The 15,360-nt window shown below is 47.1% G+C and overlaps 1 protein-coding gene across 1 annotated transcript; it reads right to left on the bottom strand.

Moving 5' to 3' along the window:
- Positions 1 to 38: 38 nt before the first annotated feature.
- On the bottom strand, positions 39 to 12,429 carry LOC126981121 (organic cation transporter protein-like). The gene is made up of 13 exons (XM_050831833.1): positions 12,324 to 12,429; positions 10,495 to 10,629; positions 9,765 to 9,885; positions 9,323 to 9,434; positions 8,816 to 8,919; positions 7,636 to 7,790; positions 6,270 to 6,438; positions 5,697 to 5,844; positions 5,116 to 5,216; positions 4,201 to 4,460; positions 3,625 to 3,809; positions 2,611 to 2,762; positions 39 to 2,070 (listed from the first exon to the last, which is right to left on the bottom strand). The coding sequence occupies exons 2-13, from the start codon at positions 10,571 to 10,573 to the stop codon at positions 1,809 to 1,811; spliced, it is 1,848 nt and encodes a 615-aa protein (XP_050687790.1). The 5' UTR covers positions 10,574 to 10,629; positions 12,324 to 12,429; the 3' UTR covers positions 39 to 1,808.
- Between the last annotated feature and the right edge of the window lie 2,931 nt (positions 12,430 to 15,360).

Here is a 15,360-nt window from a genome sequence, read left to right as displayed (position 1 = left end):
CAAATCAGCGTGGCCCTTCACTGTTTCTTGATCTTTTTCCTCCACCGCTCTTCAACTTCTTTCTCCTTCTCTCTCATTGCTTTCACTGTAACACTCTTTCTCGGCGTCTCAGGTGTTTGGGGACCACTGAAGAGGCAGCGTATAGTGTCCGCACTCTTCCCTCTCCACCAGCTTCATCTCTTACAATTAGAATAAGAACAGTATGATTTTCCTAGCCGTTGCAGGACTGTCTCAGGCGGGCCATTCCACCAGTATAAATTAATGTGTTGCTGTCCACACCAATGGAAGATTACCTCACTGTTATGGCCGTTCAGAGGGACATTTGTATAGCATTTTGAGAGCCTTATTGGACATCTGAAAGCACTGAAAGAAGTAGGAAAGGAAGGAAGGGTGGAAGGGAGGACGGAAGGAAGAAAAAGATGGAGGGAGGCAGGAAGGAAGGAAGAAAAGCAGAAAGAAAGAGAGTAAGGAAGGGAGGAAGGGAGGAAGGGAGGAAGAAAGGAGGTAAATATGAAGAAAAACAACAACCCATTGACAAAGGCACATTGATATTTCGAAGAGTTGGATTCACACGTTACATGCTAAGGAGAAGAAACAACAACAACAACAACAACAACAATAACCATTGCTATCACTCCTCCTCCTCCTCCACCTCTTCTTTCTCCTCCTTCTCCTCCTCGTCCTCCTCAGACTACCGCTACTACTACTACTACTACTACTACTACACATAAATGATACCTCCACCCATGTTTATTTTCCCGACACATAATCATGGTCATTAGCCCCAACTCTGTTCGCTAATGACTGTGGCATCCAACCATATCACTAATATTACCTAGCACTAAATCACCTTTCATCTATTACGTCCAGATCCCCCTTTCCTTCCCTACTCAAGTCACTCCCGACCCACCCTAATGTCACTCTCCACCACTGTGGCTTCATAGTCCATATTGGAGATGTTGGTGGCTTTTGGGCCAGAGTGTCTGGTGCCCCTGAGACATAGGACATAGACTACTACTACTACTACTGCTACTACTACTACTACTACTACTATTACTACTACGACTACGACTACTACTACTACTACGACTACTACTACTACTACTACTACTACTACTACGACTACTACTACTACTACTACTACTATGACGACGACGACTACTACTACTACTACTACTACTACGACTACTACTACTACTACGACTACTACTACTACTACTACCAAATAAGTCACCTCCCTCAAAACAGTCCTTAATATCGAAGCACAGACTCGCACATTATCGGGTACATTCTCTTCACTCTTAAGAACATAAGAACATAAACATAAGAACATAGGGAAACTGCAAAAGGCCGGGTGGCCTACACAGGGCAGCTCCAGAATCCCCCCCACTACTCACGGTGGATGAGGTGTAGTTACAGGGGTTACGGGTAGAGGCTTGATCCTCGTTATACCGCCGGTACTAGGCACGCATCCAGTACCCCGTCACCTTACTGCACCCACACCTCACTGCCACCTGTCGTCCTCGTCCATGTAGCTATCCAGTCTACTCTTAAAACAAGCTATCGTCCCTGCACTAACTATGTGATTGCTGAGTCTATTCCATTCCCCCACCACCCTATTACTAAACCAATGCTTGCCTATATCTCTCCTAAATCTATACTTTTCTAATTTAAATCCATTACTGCGAGTTCTATCCTGCTGGCCAATTCTCAGTACTTTACTTATATCGCCTTTGTTGTAACCCTTGACCCATTTGCATACTTCTATCAGATCTCCCCTCACTCTTCGTCTCTCTATCAGATCTCCCCTAGAGAGACAGATGGGCAGATGTAGATGGGTACGAGTAGGTATGTAGATGGGTAGGCGGCTGGATAGGAAGGTCATCTTGAGTAGGTAGGGGGGTGGGTAACTGGGTGGGTAAGTCAGCGGATAGGTGGGTAGGTAAGTGATTTTGGGTGTGTAGGTGGGCGTGGTGGTGAAGGAGGGCAGCGACTTGAGGTGTGGGCGCCCCGCGAGCTCGACAAGGCCACCCCCCGCCCATGTCCCCCGTCATGGCCCAGAGAAGCTTCCTGTGTGGGGGGGGAGACAGTAGTAGTAGTAGTGGTAGTAGTAGTAGTAGTAGTAGTAGTAGTTATAGTAGTAGTAGTAGTAGTAGTAGGAAGAGGAGGAGGAGGAGGAGAAAAAAGAAAAAGTAGTAGTAGTAGTAGTAGGAGGAGGAGGAGGAGGAGGAGGAGGGGGAGGAGAAAAAGAAAGAATAGTGGTAGTAGTAGTAGTAGTAGTAGTAGTTATAGTAGCAGATGCATCCTATAGAATTCAATGGTAATATTTGTTCAATAAAACTATCTGTCTATCTATTTATCTGTCTATTAATCACCCTATCTATCTATCTATACATCAGCCTGTCACTCTGTCTATCTGTCTATCCACCTCTCTCCCTCTCCCTCACCTCTTCCCCTTTTCTTCCTATCTATCTATCCATCCCTTTCTCTATGTCTATTAATCACCCAATCTATATATTTATACATCAATTCGTTACTGTGTGTGTCTATCCCCCTCTCCCCTTCCTCTTCCCATCCATCCACCATCCTCCTCCTCCGTCCCCCTCTCACCTGTATCCCTGCCCCGCCGCCCTGTCCTCGAGCTGCGTGATGGTGTCGGGCAGCGAGGTCCCCCCCGTCTCCGGCAGGCCCAGCGTCGCCGCGCCCGCCACCAGCGACGCGGCGCCGAACACCACGGACGGCATCCACCCCCTGGCCGACCCCTAGCGGTAGAAAGGGGAGTATTGATGAACAGATAGATAGATAGAGGTGGAGACAGGGATAGGGAAAGATGTGTTGATATATAGACATAAAATACCCCGCAAAAAGGACAGGCGAATAGTGATGCAAGTACAGAAACACATAATAGACAGAAATACATACAGACAGAAAGACAAGGAAATAAAGAAGAAAACGGAAAAAAGACAGGCGTGCAGAGAAACAAATTGACAAACAGAAACACTTATAAACAAACGAGAGAAAAATATAGAAATATTTATTGACAGAAAGACAGACAGAGAAGCGTACAGATGAAGATAGATATAGACAGACAACCAATCAGCCAGGTAAACAGAAAGACAGGCAGACCAACAGACAGGTATACAGATAGACAGACACAGACAGACGAACTTACAAAAAAAGTGAGACAGAACAGAAGGAAGAGAAATAACTTATAAACACAGAAAAAAGACAGACAAACAGACATACAGAGAGAAACATGTTAACAGACAGAAAGACATTTAAACAGATAAGGAAACAGACAGACAGGTAGACAGAAACGCTTTTGTACACAGACACAGATAAAGATACACAGACATACAGACAGATGAATATACAAACAAACAGACAGACAGACAGACACCAACAGACAGGTTAACAGATAGACAGACACAGACAGACGAACTTACAAACAGACAGATAGGAAGACAGAAACACTTTTGTACACAGACACAGATAAAAATACGTAGACATACAAACAGACAAACAGATGAATATACATACATACATACATACATACAGACAGACAGACAGACAGACATACAGACAGACAGACAGACAGAGAGGCCAACAGCGCCCCTCCCTCACCAGGTACTCCGTGATGAAGGGTGACACCATGGAGCCCACGCGGGACATCATGAAAGCCGTGCAAGTTCCCCGAGTGCGGACCTCCGTCGGGAAGAGCTCGGAGGAGTACAGCGCCAGCACCTGGAAGGCCGCCGTGATGGTCATCTTGCCCACCAGCGCCAGACACACCGCCACCCACCCGCAGCCTGGGATGGAGGGGAGGGGCAGGGCAGGTCAAGTTGGGTCAGAGAAGTATAATAGCGGAGAGTTTAGCCAAGTTGGAGGTTAGGTCAGGCCAAGTCAGGTTGGGTTGGGGGAAGGGAAAGAAAGGGAAGGGTAGGGAAGAGAAGGGAAGGGAAAGGAAGGGAAGGGAAGGGAAGGGAAGGGAAAGGAACGGAAGGAAGGGAAGGGAAGGGAAGGGAAGGGAGGGAAGGGTAGGGAAGAGAAGGGAAGGGAAGGGAAGGGAAGGGAAGGGAAGGGAAGGGAATAGGAGCAGTGGTTAGCGGGCCTTTTTTCCCTACACTCTCTTTTTGTTGCATTTGAGCTGCCTCCTTTGTTGTAAAAAAAAAAAAAAAAAAAAAAAAAACGCGCACACACCTTCAGGTATAAACGGCAGGAGGAGCAGCATAACACCACTCAGGAGGAAGAACACGACGATGGTGCTCCGTCTGCCGCAGTTGGTAACGACTGGGATCATGAGGGTGTAAGCGGGCACCTCCACCAGGCCCATCAGCACCATGTAGAGGTAGGGGTCGCTGCTGAGGTACTCCCCGCTGAAGGACAGACCGTAGTACACCATCCCCACAGCCAAGTAGTTGTAACAGGTGCCCAGGGTGATACCCCGAAGCCGCGGCGTCCTGGCGAAGGGAGGGTGAGGTGAGGGAAGGTTAGGAAAGTGAGGGAAAGGGAAGGGATGGGAAGTGAAGTGAAGGGTAGGGAAAGGAAGGGAAGGGAAGGGATGGGAAGTGAAGTGAAGGGTAGGGAAAGGAAGAGAAGGGAAGGGAAAGGAAGGGAAGGGATGGGAAGTGAAGTGAAGGGAAGGAAAAGGAAGGGAATGGAAAGGGAGGTGAAGGGAAGGGAAGAGAAAGAAAGGGAAGGGAAAGGAAGGGAATGGAAAGGAAGGGAAGAGTAGGGAAGGGAAGGAAAGGGAAGGGAAGAGAAGGGAATGTAAGTAAGGTAAGGTGAGGTAAGGGAAGGGTAGACAAAGGACAATATAAGACAAGGAAAATGAAGCACACGAGATAAAGTCCAAAAAAAAAAAAAAAGGAAGAAAATAGACAAATAACAGACAGACAGACAGACAGACAGGTGGATATACAAACAAGTAGAAAGACAGATAGACAGCCAACCACCCAGGCCAGCCAGCCAGACAAGTGGATACTCGTATACAGATAAAAAGACATTGAGACAGGCAGCCAGGCAGGTATACATAGGAATACATAACAATAAAAAAAATAAAAAAAACCTTCTGTGCCTCACGGGTGCCCACAAGAGCCTGGCCTCACGCCTCACCTGAAGAGTATGAAGGCCTGGCAGAAGTACCCGCGCACCGCCTCGGGCTGACCGCTGCAGGGACCCACACCACGCGAAGCAGAGGACGACGACGCGGTCTCCTGGCCAAGGGAAAGGCGGACTCAGGGACACGAAGAAGAAGGTGCGAAGGACAGCAAACTCAGGCGTGATAAAATGAACGAGGAAAGAAATGGAAGGGAAAGGATAAGGTGAGAGGACCCAAAGATATCAAGAAGAAAGTATGAAGGTCAGCAGACTCAAGAACACTTACTAAGGTTGGTATTATAAGACTCTCTCGCTTCTCACATCAGCTATTTATAAAGGTCAAAGAGGGGGTCAGTCGGGTTCTAATGAGTGTTTCTTCAGGTTCACGGTACAGAAGAAGACTCACACTACCACCAGGGTCATAAAACTACCCTTGGAAATGCCCACAACTCCTACGAAAGCCTTGTCAAATATGTGTTCTTGGGCGGCGAAATGTCTCATAATACGACCCTAGGAGGAAAGGATTAGAATGGAAGGAAATGGAAGGAAAGGAAAGGCAGGAGGGAAGGAGAGGAACGTCCCTGTTCTCTCCTTACCTCAATCTGGCTGTCCCGTATGACCTGCAGCAGGCGGTGTCGGGGCGGCAGGTGCACGCCGTTCCAGCGGGCGGCGCGCTGCAGCACGGCGAGGGCGTGGCTGTGGTAGCCACGCACCGCCAGCCACCGCGGGGACTCGTCCAGCAGCCTGTGAGGGGGAGGGGAAGAGGAGGAGGAGGAGGAGGAGGAGGAGGAAGAGGAAGGGGAAAAAGAGACAGACAGAGAGAAAGATGTAAGGAAGCGAAGGAGAGGAGCGGAAGGAGGAGGAGGAGGGGAAGGAGGAGGAGGGGAAGGAGGAGGAGGAGGGGGGGATTCATTATTACTTGTCATTATAAACAAAAGTCTAAAGTTAGTCAACTATTCATTCACTCACTGACTCATGTGACCCCTGACCTGCATCTTCCCTGTCTCCTTTCTTCTTTCCCTTCCAGTCCCTTCCTTCATAATTTCCTTCACCTCACCGCTACGCTCCGCACACCCACACGCCTGCCGCGAACAAACTCTCCACAGCTGGTACACAGACACATGGCGCGGCACAAGCAGGGACCAACACAGCCTCCGGGACTCACTCACAGCAGCGCCGGGAGGAAGAGGAGGAAGAGCAGCGATACGGAGAGCTGCAGCCACCGCCAGCTCCTGAGGAGGTAGGCCGCGCCGCCCCACGCCATGGTGCCCAGCGCCCACGGCAGGTACATGACGATGCCCAGCACGGGACGCACGCGAGGCGACGACACCTCCATGGCTGGGGGGAGGAGGAGGAGGGGGAGGGAGGAGGAGGAGGAGGGGAGGGAAGAGGGGGAGGACGAGAAATTAGGAGTTGATATAGCTGAGGAGGAAGACGGAGAGGAGGAGGAGGAGGAGGAGGAGGAGGAGGACTGACTGACTGACTGACTGACTCTATCCTCATCTCCCCTAATCTCTCTCTCTTTTCTCTCTCTCTCTCTCTCTCTCTCTCTCTCTCTCTCTCTCTCTCTCTCTCTCTCTCTCTCTCTCTCTCTCTCTCTCTCTCTCTCTCTCTCTCTCTCTCTCTCTCTTCCCATTCATCTGTAAACCTTGTATGCAAACTGTTCATAATTGTCACCACTGAGGTCACAAGTGTAGTGGAGGTGACAGAAACATCACCACCACCACCATCACCACCACCATCATCATCATCATCATCATCAGCCCTAATTAGGTGGTGGCATGCAAGCAGCGACAATTCGGTATTAACACACACACACACACACACACACACACACACACACACAACATTTATAAACACACACTCGTAATAAAACTCAATTGCCTTCCTATAATAATTACCCTTAATAAACCTTCATAATTACCTCCATACTAATGTCGTAAACTCCTCAATGCAAAGAGTGATTAATACGGCTTATTCACGTAGTACAGGGTAAGGGAGGGAAGGTGAAGGGGAGGGTAGGGGGGAAGAGAGAGAGAGAGAGAGAGAGAGAGAGAGAGAGAGAGAGAGAGAGAGAGAGAGAGAGAGAGAGAGAGAGAGAGAGAGAGAGAGAGAGAGAGAGAGAGAGAGAGAGAGAGAGAGAATAAGAACAAGAAGAAAAAGAAGATGGTTGAACGCACAGATAGAGATGGATGGAGATAAGGATGGAACAGAGCCACGCAAGGGAGTAAAATCATTAGACAAGGCAGTGAAGGGAACGACAGAGAATGGAATTGTCAGATGCTCCCACCTCTATTTCCAAATGCCAACAAGCAGATGCTCCCCCAACTATTTCCAAAGGCCAACAAGGAGGTTAATCGAGTTCTAATGAGTGTCCTTTTAAGTTCACAGTACAGAAGGAGGCTCAGACTACCACCAGGGTCTTAAAAGTACCCCTGGAAATTCCCTAAACTCCCACGAAAGACTATAGTAAATTACGTGTTCTAGGGCAAAGAAATGTTTAAAAATATGGCCCAGAGTCCCGCCAAGCCTTACCTAGTATGTATCCCGCCTTGAGAATGGCGGCGTGCAGGGTCCCGAGCAGGAAGCGGGAAGCCAGTACGGAGGTGAGGGAGGGCAGCCAGCTGGACGCCACCGCCACCACCGCGTACACCACGGACCCGATGGCGATGGTGGGCCGGCGACCGTACCTGTAGACCGATAGTAGTTTTGTATGAGGCGTCAGCAACAGGTCACGGGTCATCGAGGTATAGCCACAGGTCGCAGCGGTGAACTAGGTCGCCACTTCAAGAATAGAGAAGTAAATGGCAGACGTACGGGACACACACACACACACACACACACACACACACACACACACACACACACACATACACACACACACATACACACACCTATAAGGACGTAACGAGGGCATAAGAGACTACCAAATGAAATAATAAACACCCATAGCAACAGATATGCAGAAAAAAGTGAGACGCAAAATAAAAACAGAAGCAAAAAGGAATATGTGTGAGTTCCTAATTCCACGTCGGTACAGTTTAGTTAATTATGGTTAGGTTAACCCGGTAGCAGCGACGGGCCAAATTTGTGGCTTTACCGTGCACAAGCGATGGGCCAAATTTCTGCCATGATATAAACCTCCCAAAATTGATGATGCATAAACTGATCACACATGCGTTGATATATATTATGAAATGGTTTGCGTGAGTGATGTTTCTTTCTCATTATTTTACTTAGAGGGGCCTTTAACCTAACCTAACCTAACCTAACCTAACCTAAGAAATATGACCCCCGCAGCTACCGGGTTAAACAAAAGCAACACTAGTCTTCAAATTCAACACAGGAACAGCAAAAACACGTACAAAGACACTCTCAAGACAGCAACAAACACAGAGGTACGTACATTTGTATTTATTTATGGTTAATAAAAAAAAGATATGGTCATCAAATTCAACACAAACAGCAAAAAGACGCATGAAGAACCCTCTCAAAACAACAGCAAAACAAAAGGAGCAATAGCCAGCAAACTTAACACAGGAACAGCAACAACCCTTACGAAAACACCCTCAATGTATACCACCAAAACAAAAGGAACTATAGCCATTAATTTTAACTCAGGAACAACAACAAAGACCAAACAAATGTAATGCCCGGATAGCGCCCAAGAAGCCCTCAGAACAAACAAAGAGAGGCTCAGAATACCATCCCTTACTTGTCCGCAAGCAGCCCGTTGAGCGGCGCACCCACCAGCACGCCCGACATGTAGATGCTGGTGTAGGCGACCCGCAGGTACTCACGCCCGCACACCAGCCCGAACTGAAACGCCACATTAGACACATTTTCTCTCTCTCTCTCTCTCTCTCTCTCTCTCTCTCTCTCTCTCTCTCTCTCTCTCTCTCTCTCTCTCTTTTTCGTGTGTGTGTGTGTGTGTGTGTGTGTGTGTGTGTGTGTGTGTGTGTGTCTCTCTCTCTCTCTCTCTCTCTCTCTCTCTCTCTCTCTCTCTCTCTCTCTCTCTCTCTCTCTCTCTCTCTCTCTCTCTCTCTCTCTCTCTCTCTCTCTCTCTCTCTCTCTCTCTCTCTCTCTCTTCTTTTTCCGTGTGTGTGTGTGTGTGTGTGTGTGTGTGCGCGCGTCTCTCTCTCTCTCTCTCTCTCTCTCTCTCTCTCTCTCTCTCTCTCTCTCTCTCTCTCTCTCTCTCTCTCTCTCTCTCTCTCTCTCTCACCTCAGACGTGACTGTGGGGCCGAAGGTGGTGTTGTCGAAGGCCCAGCGTCTGCACGGCTGTTCTTGGGGCTTGCCGCTCGCTGGGTCCCGCTCCAGATAGGTACACCCGTCCCTGCAAAGACCCAGCACAGCACAACTATTATAGACGTGCCCAGAGGGGTTCGTGTGGTAGACAAAGTACGAGAGGTCTGTATACGAATGCGAGCCTTCTTATGTGTATGTGCATATCTACGGTTTGCACACACCCGATTTCATTACTTTGACATTTACATATATATATTTATTTATTTATTTGTTTATGTGTGTGAGATAGATAAAATGGAAGATAGATAGACGCACTCACATACACACACATACATTCCTCCCACACTCTCCCCCCTCCCCCTTCCACTCTCTCCCTCCTCTCCCCCCCGCCCCCACACACACACTTGCACACACTTACTGGGAGGTGACATGTGAAGTGACAGGCTGGGTGGGGTCCGAGGCGCCGGGCAGACACTGGTAGTTTTGCTTGGGGGCGAGGAAGGGCCCGGCCAGCGTATGATAGCAAGGGAGAGACACACCTACGCGGGGATCACACGGGGACGGCCTTAGTTATATTAGCAGAGTTCGTTTAGCTTAGTTTAGTTAGTTAGTTTAGTTAGTTGGGGGCGGATGACACACTACGGCCTATCTTCTCAAGCAATTAGGGGCCTACATATCCACATCTGATAAAGCTTTTGTAGAGGTTGTGGGCATATCCATGAGTAGTTTTATAAGTATGTATGTATGTATGTACAAGCTGACACTTTTCCCTCATCGCCGAGTGGCCACAGACTACCCACATGCTGTCCTGATCAAAGATGAGCTCCGGGGGCCAGCATGAGCCAAGCAAGATGGCGCCACTACAAACATTTGCCTACGCCATAACACACTGGGGCCGACCATCATGCAGGCCCCACCAAGAAAGCCTACCGGCGCCACAGACGAGACGTAAAAGAAATACTACCACCACGACTACTACTACTGCTATTACTACTACTACTTCTACTACTACTACCACTGCCACCACCACCACTACTTCTACTGTCATTACTAATACTACCACTTCCACAACTATTACTACTACCACCACCACTACCACTACCACCACCAACATCACCACCACCACCAGCACCAGCACTCCCACTCACAGTAAGCCAACGCCACGAAGTGCAGGACGTTCCATTTCCCGGTGCCCAGCTGCCTCAAGATCCCATCCAGCTGAGACATAGTCGCCTTGCCCACCGCCGGTTCCTAATAACGCTCGCTCGCCCGCTGCCTCGCGTCTGCAAGAGAGAGAGTTGTAAGCTGTTAATTTTCTTTTCACAGTACACACTACTACGCCCCTCCGTGGTCTAGTGGTCAGCGCGCTTGGCTACCAATCAGCGGGCCAGGGTTCGAATCCCGGCCCGGGCAGTCGACGTGCAGGTCACCCAGCTGTTCATCCTCCTTCTCGGGCTGGTCGATAAATGGGTACCTGGGGATATCTGGGGAAGGTAAACTGTGGTAACCCCGGATTTAGGACTGGCCCATGTCACGAGGCATCTGCTGACTCTAACCTACCTGTCTTAATCTATTTATGTATGCATGTATGTTTAGTTTGTATACATCTGTCTGATATCTACTAAAAAAAAAGTAGCTGTATTTCCCTCTCTCCCTGTCTCTCTCTCCCCCTCTCTCTCTCCAGTAGAATAAATCAGTAATTCAAATATATTGTCTGATAATTAATTGTTCACCCATTTTCCACAGTGGATGAAAGACGTCTTTCTTATCGGAGACCAATACAAATAAAATGCTTAGTAAACCTAAAGTCTCGTTAATTCCAGCCTTCGTCCGGGAGACCGTCACATTAATGCTGTTGAAGGCCCGAACAAAGGACAGAGTCAGGGATCAATTTTGTATACGCGTTAGCAACAGGAGTGCCGAAAATATCATGTCAATCTCTCTCTCTCTCTCTCTCTCTCTCTCTCTCTCTCTCTCTCTCTCTCTCTCTCTCTCTCTCTCTCTCTGTGTGTGTGCGCGTGTGTGTGTGTGTGTGTGTGTGTGTGTGTGTGTGTGTGTGTGTGTATATGTAAGTATGTAAGTATGTATGTATGTATGTATGTATGTGTGCACTGTTCGTATAGTTATGTATGAATATATGGAATAATATAGATGAGTGTGTGTGTGTGTGTGTGTGTGTGTGTGTGTGTGTGTGTGTGTGTGTGTCGGGCCTTGACGGCGGGTGGCGACGGTACCATCATCATCATCATCATCATTACCAGCGGGCATTTATTCTCCGCGTGACCCCGACGTGCCTCCGGGAAGGGCGAGGAGGGAGGGAGGGAAGAGGGAGGCATATGGAGGAGAGTGAGAATTAAATGTGTTCACCTTCGGCAAAGATGCGTATTAACCATCATCAGAGAAATAATAATAATAATAATAATAATAATAATAATAATAATAATAGTCATGATGATGATGATGATAATAATAATAATAATAATAATAATAATAATAATAATAATAATAATAATAATAATAATAATAATAATAATAATAATAATCATGATGATAACGATGATAATAATAATAGCTAACAATAATAATAATAATAATAATAATAATAATAATAATAATGAAATAATAATAATAATAATAATAATAATAATAATAATAATAATAATAATAATAATAATAATAATAATAATAATAATAATAATAATAATAATAATAATAATAATAATAATAATAATAATAATAATAATTATAATAATAACAACAACAGCAACAATAATAAAATAAATCATCATCATCAGAAAATAAAGAAATCAACTGTTAACACTATTAATTGTAATTTGTAGCATAGTGGAAAGTGTGTGTGTGTGTGTGTGTGTGTGTGTGTGTGTGTGTGTACATACCCGCACATCAACACACCTCACATCCCTATCATTCACAAATCCCAGATAGTTATCAATCACCACAATCACACTTCCTTCACCTCCTGCTTCGTGGTCGTCCCCTTTCACCTTGACACACCACGGCGGCGACACTCTTCCCTCCCCGCTGGCTGTGACACGACTGACGACTCTGGGATAAACTCACTGACCACACACGCGACGGGGCATTCCGATCACTCCCTCCTTGGCCCCTCCGCCTTGTGATATATGCAAGGAAGAACACACTGTCACCAAGCTGCTCACGGCCACAGGGGGAGGAGGGGAGGAAGAGGAGGAGGAGAGGAGATGGACAGATAGATAGATAGAGAGATGGATGGATAGATAGATAGCAAATAGGGAGATGGGGAGAAGAGGAGTAAGAGGGAGATGGGGAGAAGTGTTCCTACCGTCTCAGAGTTGGGGTAGTTAGGAGAGGGAAGAGAGGGAGGTCGAGAGAAGAGAAAATTGTCAGGACTGGGGAGGGGAGAGGAGAAAGGGAGGCAGAAGAGGAGATGGGGAGAAGAGAAAGGTGTCAGGGTGGGGAGGTTGTGAAAGGGGAGAGAGGAAGATGGGGAAGAAAGAAAGGTGTTACGGTGGGGAGGTTGAGAGAGAGGGAAGGAGGAAAATGGGGAGAGGAGAAATATATCTGAACTGGGGAGGTTGGAAGAGGGGAGAGTGAGGAAGGGAGGGAGGAAAAGGAGGAGGAAAGAAAGGTGTTGCGGTGGGGAGGTTGGGAGAGGGGAGAGAGAGGGAGGGTGGGAGGAAAAGGGGGAGGAAAAAAGGTGTTACGGTGGAGAGGTTGGGAGAGGGGAGAGAGAGGGAGGGTGGGAGGAAAAGGGGGAGGAAAGAAAGGTGTTGCGGTGGAGAGGTTGGGAGAGGGGAGAGAGAGGGAGGATGGGAGGAAAAGGAGGAGTGAAGAAAGGTGTTACGGTGGGGAGGTTGGGAGAGGGGAGAGAGAGGGAGGGTGGGAGGAAAAGGAGGAGGAAAGAAAGGTGTTACGGTGGAAAGGTTGGAAGAGGGGAGAGAGAGGGAGGGAGAGAGGAAAAGGGGGAGGAAAGAAAGGTGTTACGGTGGGGAGGTTGGGAGAGAGAGAGGGAGCACAGCAACAGTTGATGGGGTGAATAAATGCGGTCACACGCCGGGGCTGGCTTACGTGTGGACAGGCTGAGGAGGAGGAGGAGGAGGAGGACAGGTGATCCCAGGTGTACTAGACTGCATTTCCCACGTCCGAAATTCCATCTGGGTAAAATCTGGGCCACGATAGATATAACTTCAGGGAGAATTTTGATCCAAGGTAAAATTCGCATACTTGGCCATACATACACATTCACATACACAGACTTAGCCAAAATTCCCCCAACACCCACACACACCCGACCTCGGAACAAAGGGTCACATTCCTAAACATTTACGGGTCAAGAGAAGGGGAGGGGGGGGATGTCTAAGGCCTGCAATTCCCCCCCCCTCCCCTCTCATTCCCCCCTGGAACCCCCCCCACTTCAGGGTACTTTTTCCGGGGGTAACGAGTCTTGGGGTAATATTTTCCTGCTACAAAGGGAAGAATATCTTAGTTTACCTTCCTTTCCCTTCCCTTCGTCCAGCCTCCCCCCTCCCTCACTAAAGAATTCGAAGGTCTCTCTCTATAGGGCCAGTTCCACAGTTTGACGTAGTAGTTTGTAAGCTTCAAGACAGTTTGACGTAGTAGTTTGTAAGCTTCAAGACAGTTTGACATAGTAGTTTGTAAGCTTCAAGACAGTTTGACGTAGTAGTTTGTAAGCTTCAAGACAGTTTGACGTAGTAGTTTGTAAGCTTCAAGACAGTTTGACATAGTAGTTTGTAAGCTTCAAGACAGTTTGACATAGTAGTTTGTAAGCTTCAAGACAGTTTTATGTAGTAGTTTGTAAGCTTCAAGACAGTTTTATGTAGTAGTTTGTAAGCTTCAAGACAGTTTTATGTAGTAGTTTGTAAGCTTCAAGACAGTTTGAGGGTCAAATTATAGGTTTAGAGAATATAGTAGGAAAATGTCATCATATTATAATGACAGTGGTACCAATGAAAATGAAGACTGTGCAACCGTATAAATTAGGCTATTAAATAAAAATGGACTTACAACCCAAGCTAGAGGCGTTTCTAGCTGAAGACCCTTCGTATGAGCAAATAGTAATCTAATCTATCACCGCTGAAATAGTAATATTTACCCGCATTTTAAAATCTCAGAAACGAGTAATAATAATGGAAACGGTTACCAGAGTGATGATTAGCAAATACAATATAAAAAAGTAATGTATTAACTTTTAAGAGTGAGTTGGGTGTGATTCTAGAGTTTTATCAAGACAGGTATGGCTCACACAAAAGCTAGCTTCTGTTCATCTAAACTCTTGTGACACGTCCAGTCTATTAAACTGTGTCCTTGATGAGACTGTGAAATATCCATTGTGAGTCTGTTATGGCAGCAAGAGCCCTGTGGAAGATATCACAGCCAATAATTTTGGCCGTAAGGGCCACAGCTTCCTTCATCAGCTGCGGTGTCCGCTGAACCTGACGCGAACGATAGTTTCGTCCTTGTAGCTGTGTCTCTCTCACAATGATTTCCATAGACAGTACAAAGGTTATGACGGCAAGACACACACAACGGCAGTGCGTGTGTCTTGCTGTCATGGCCGATGGTTTCCTCCCAAGACGACTGACTGTTAGCACACCTAGCTCTGTGTTCTCAGCGGCTTTGGAGTTAATTAATACACTTTGTATCCCCTCTGTGGCATGTTGCTACAGCCGAAGGCTAGTCAGCAAGGCTTTGTTACATTAAAAAGCTGCCGAATCCGCTTTCAAAATAGGTAAAATTATGTTTTTAATACCTCAGCAAAGTCGGCGCGGTGCTCGAAGGACTAAAAATGGCGCCTAGCAGCCTTATACACAGGGACGCCTATGCCTCTGTTTCTTCACTAATTCAGCCTGTTTTGGTCCTTTTACACTTATTTATTTTATCTCTACTTTATTTTCTACTAATACACTTGATCTTTACACTATTTCTCCCTTTATATTTTCTTTTTCCCGCGTACACAGTGTTTGTTTACATTTTGCGGTGCTGTATGGATGTCA

Source organism: Eriocheir sinensis, chromosome 46, assembly GCF_024679095.1.
Source record: "Eriocheir sinensis breed Jianghai 21 chromosome 46, ASM2467909v1, whole genome shotgun sequence".
Taxonomy (NCBI): domain Eukaryota; kingdom Metazoa; phylum Arthropoda; class Malacostraca; order Decapoda; family Varunidae; genus Eriocheir; species Eriocheir sinensis.
This window is presented reverse-complemented; position numbering and strand designations above follow the sequence as displayed.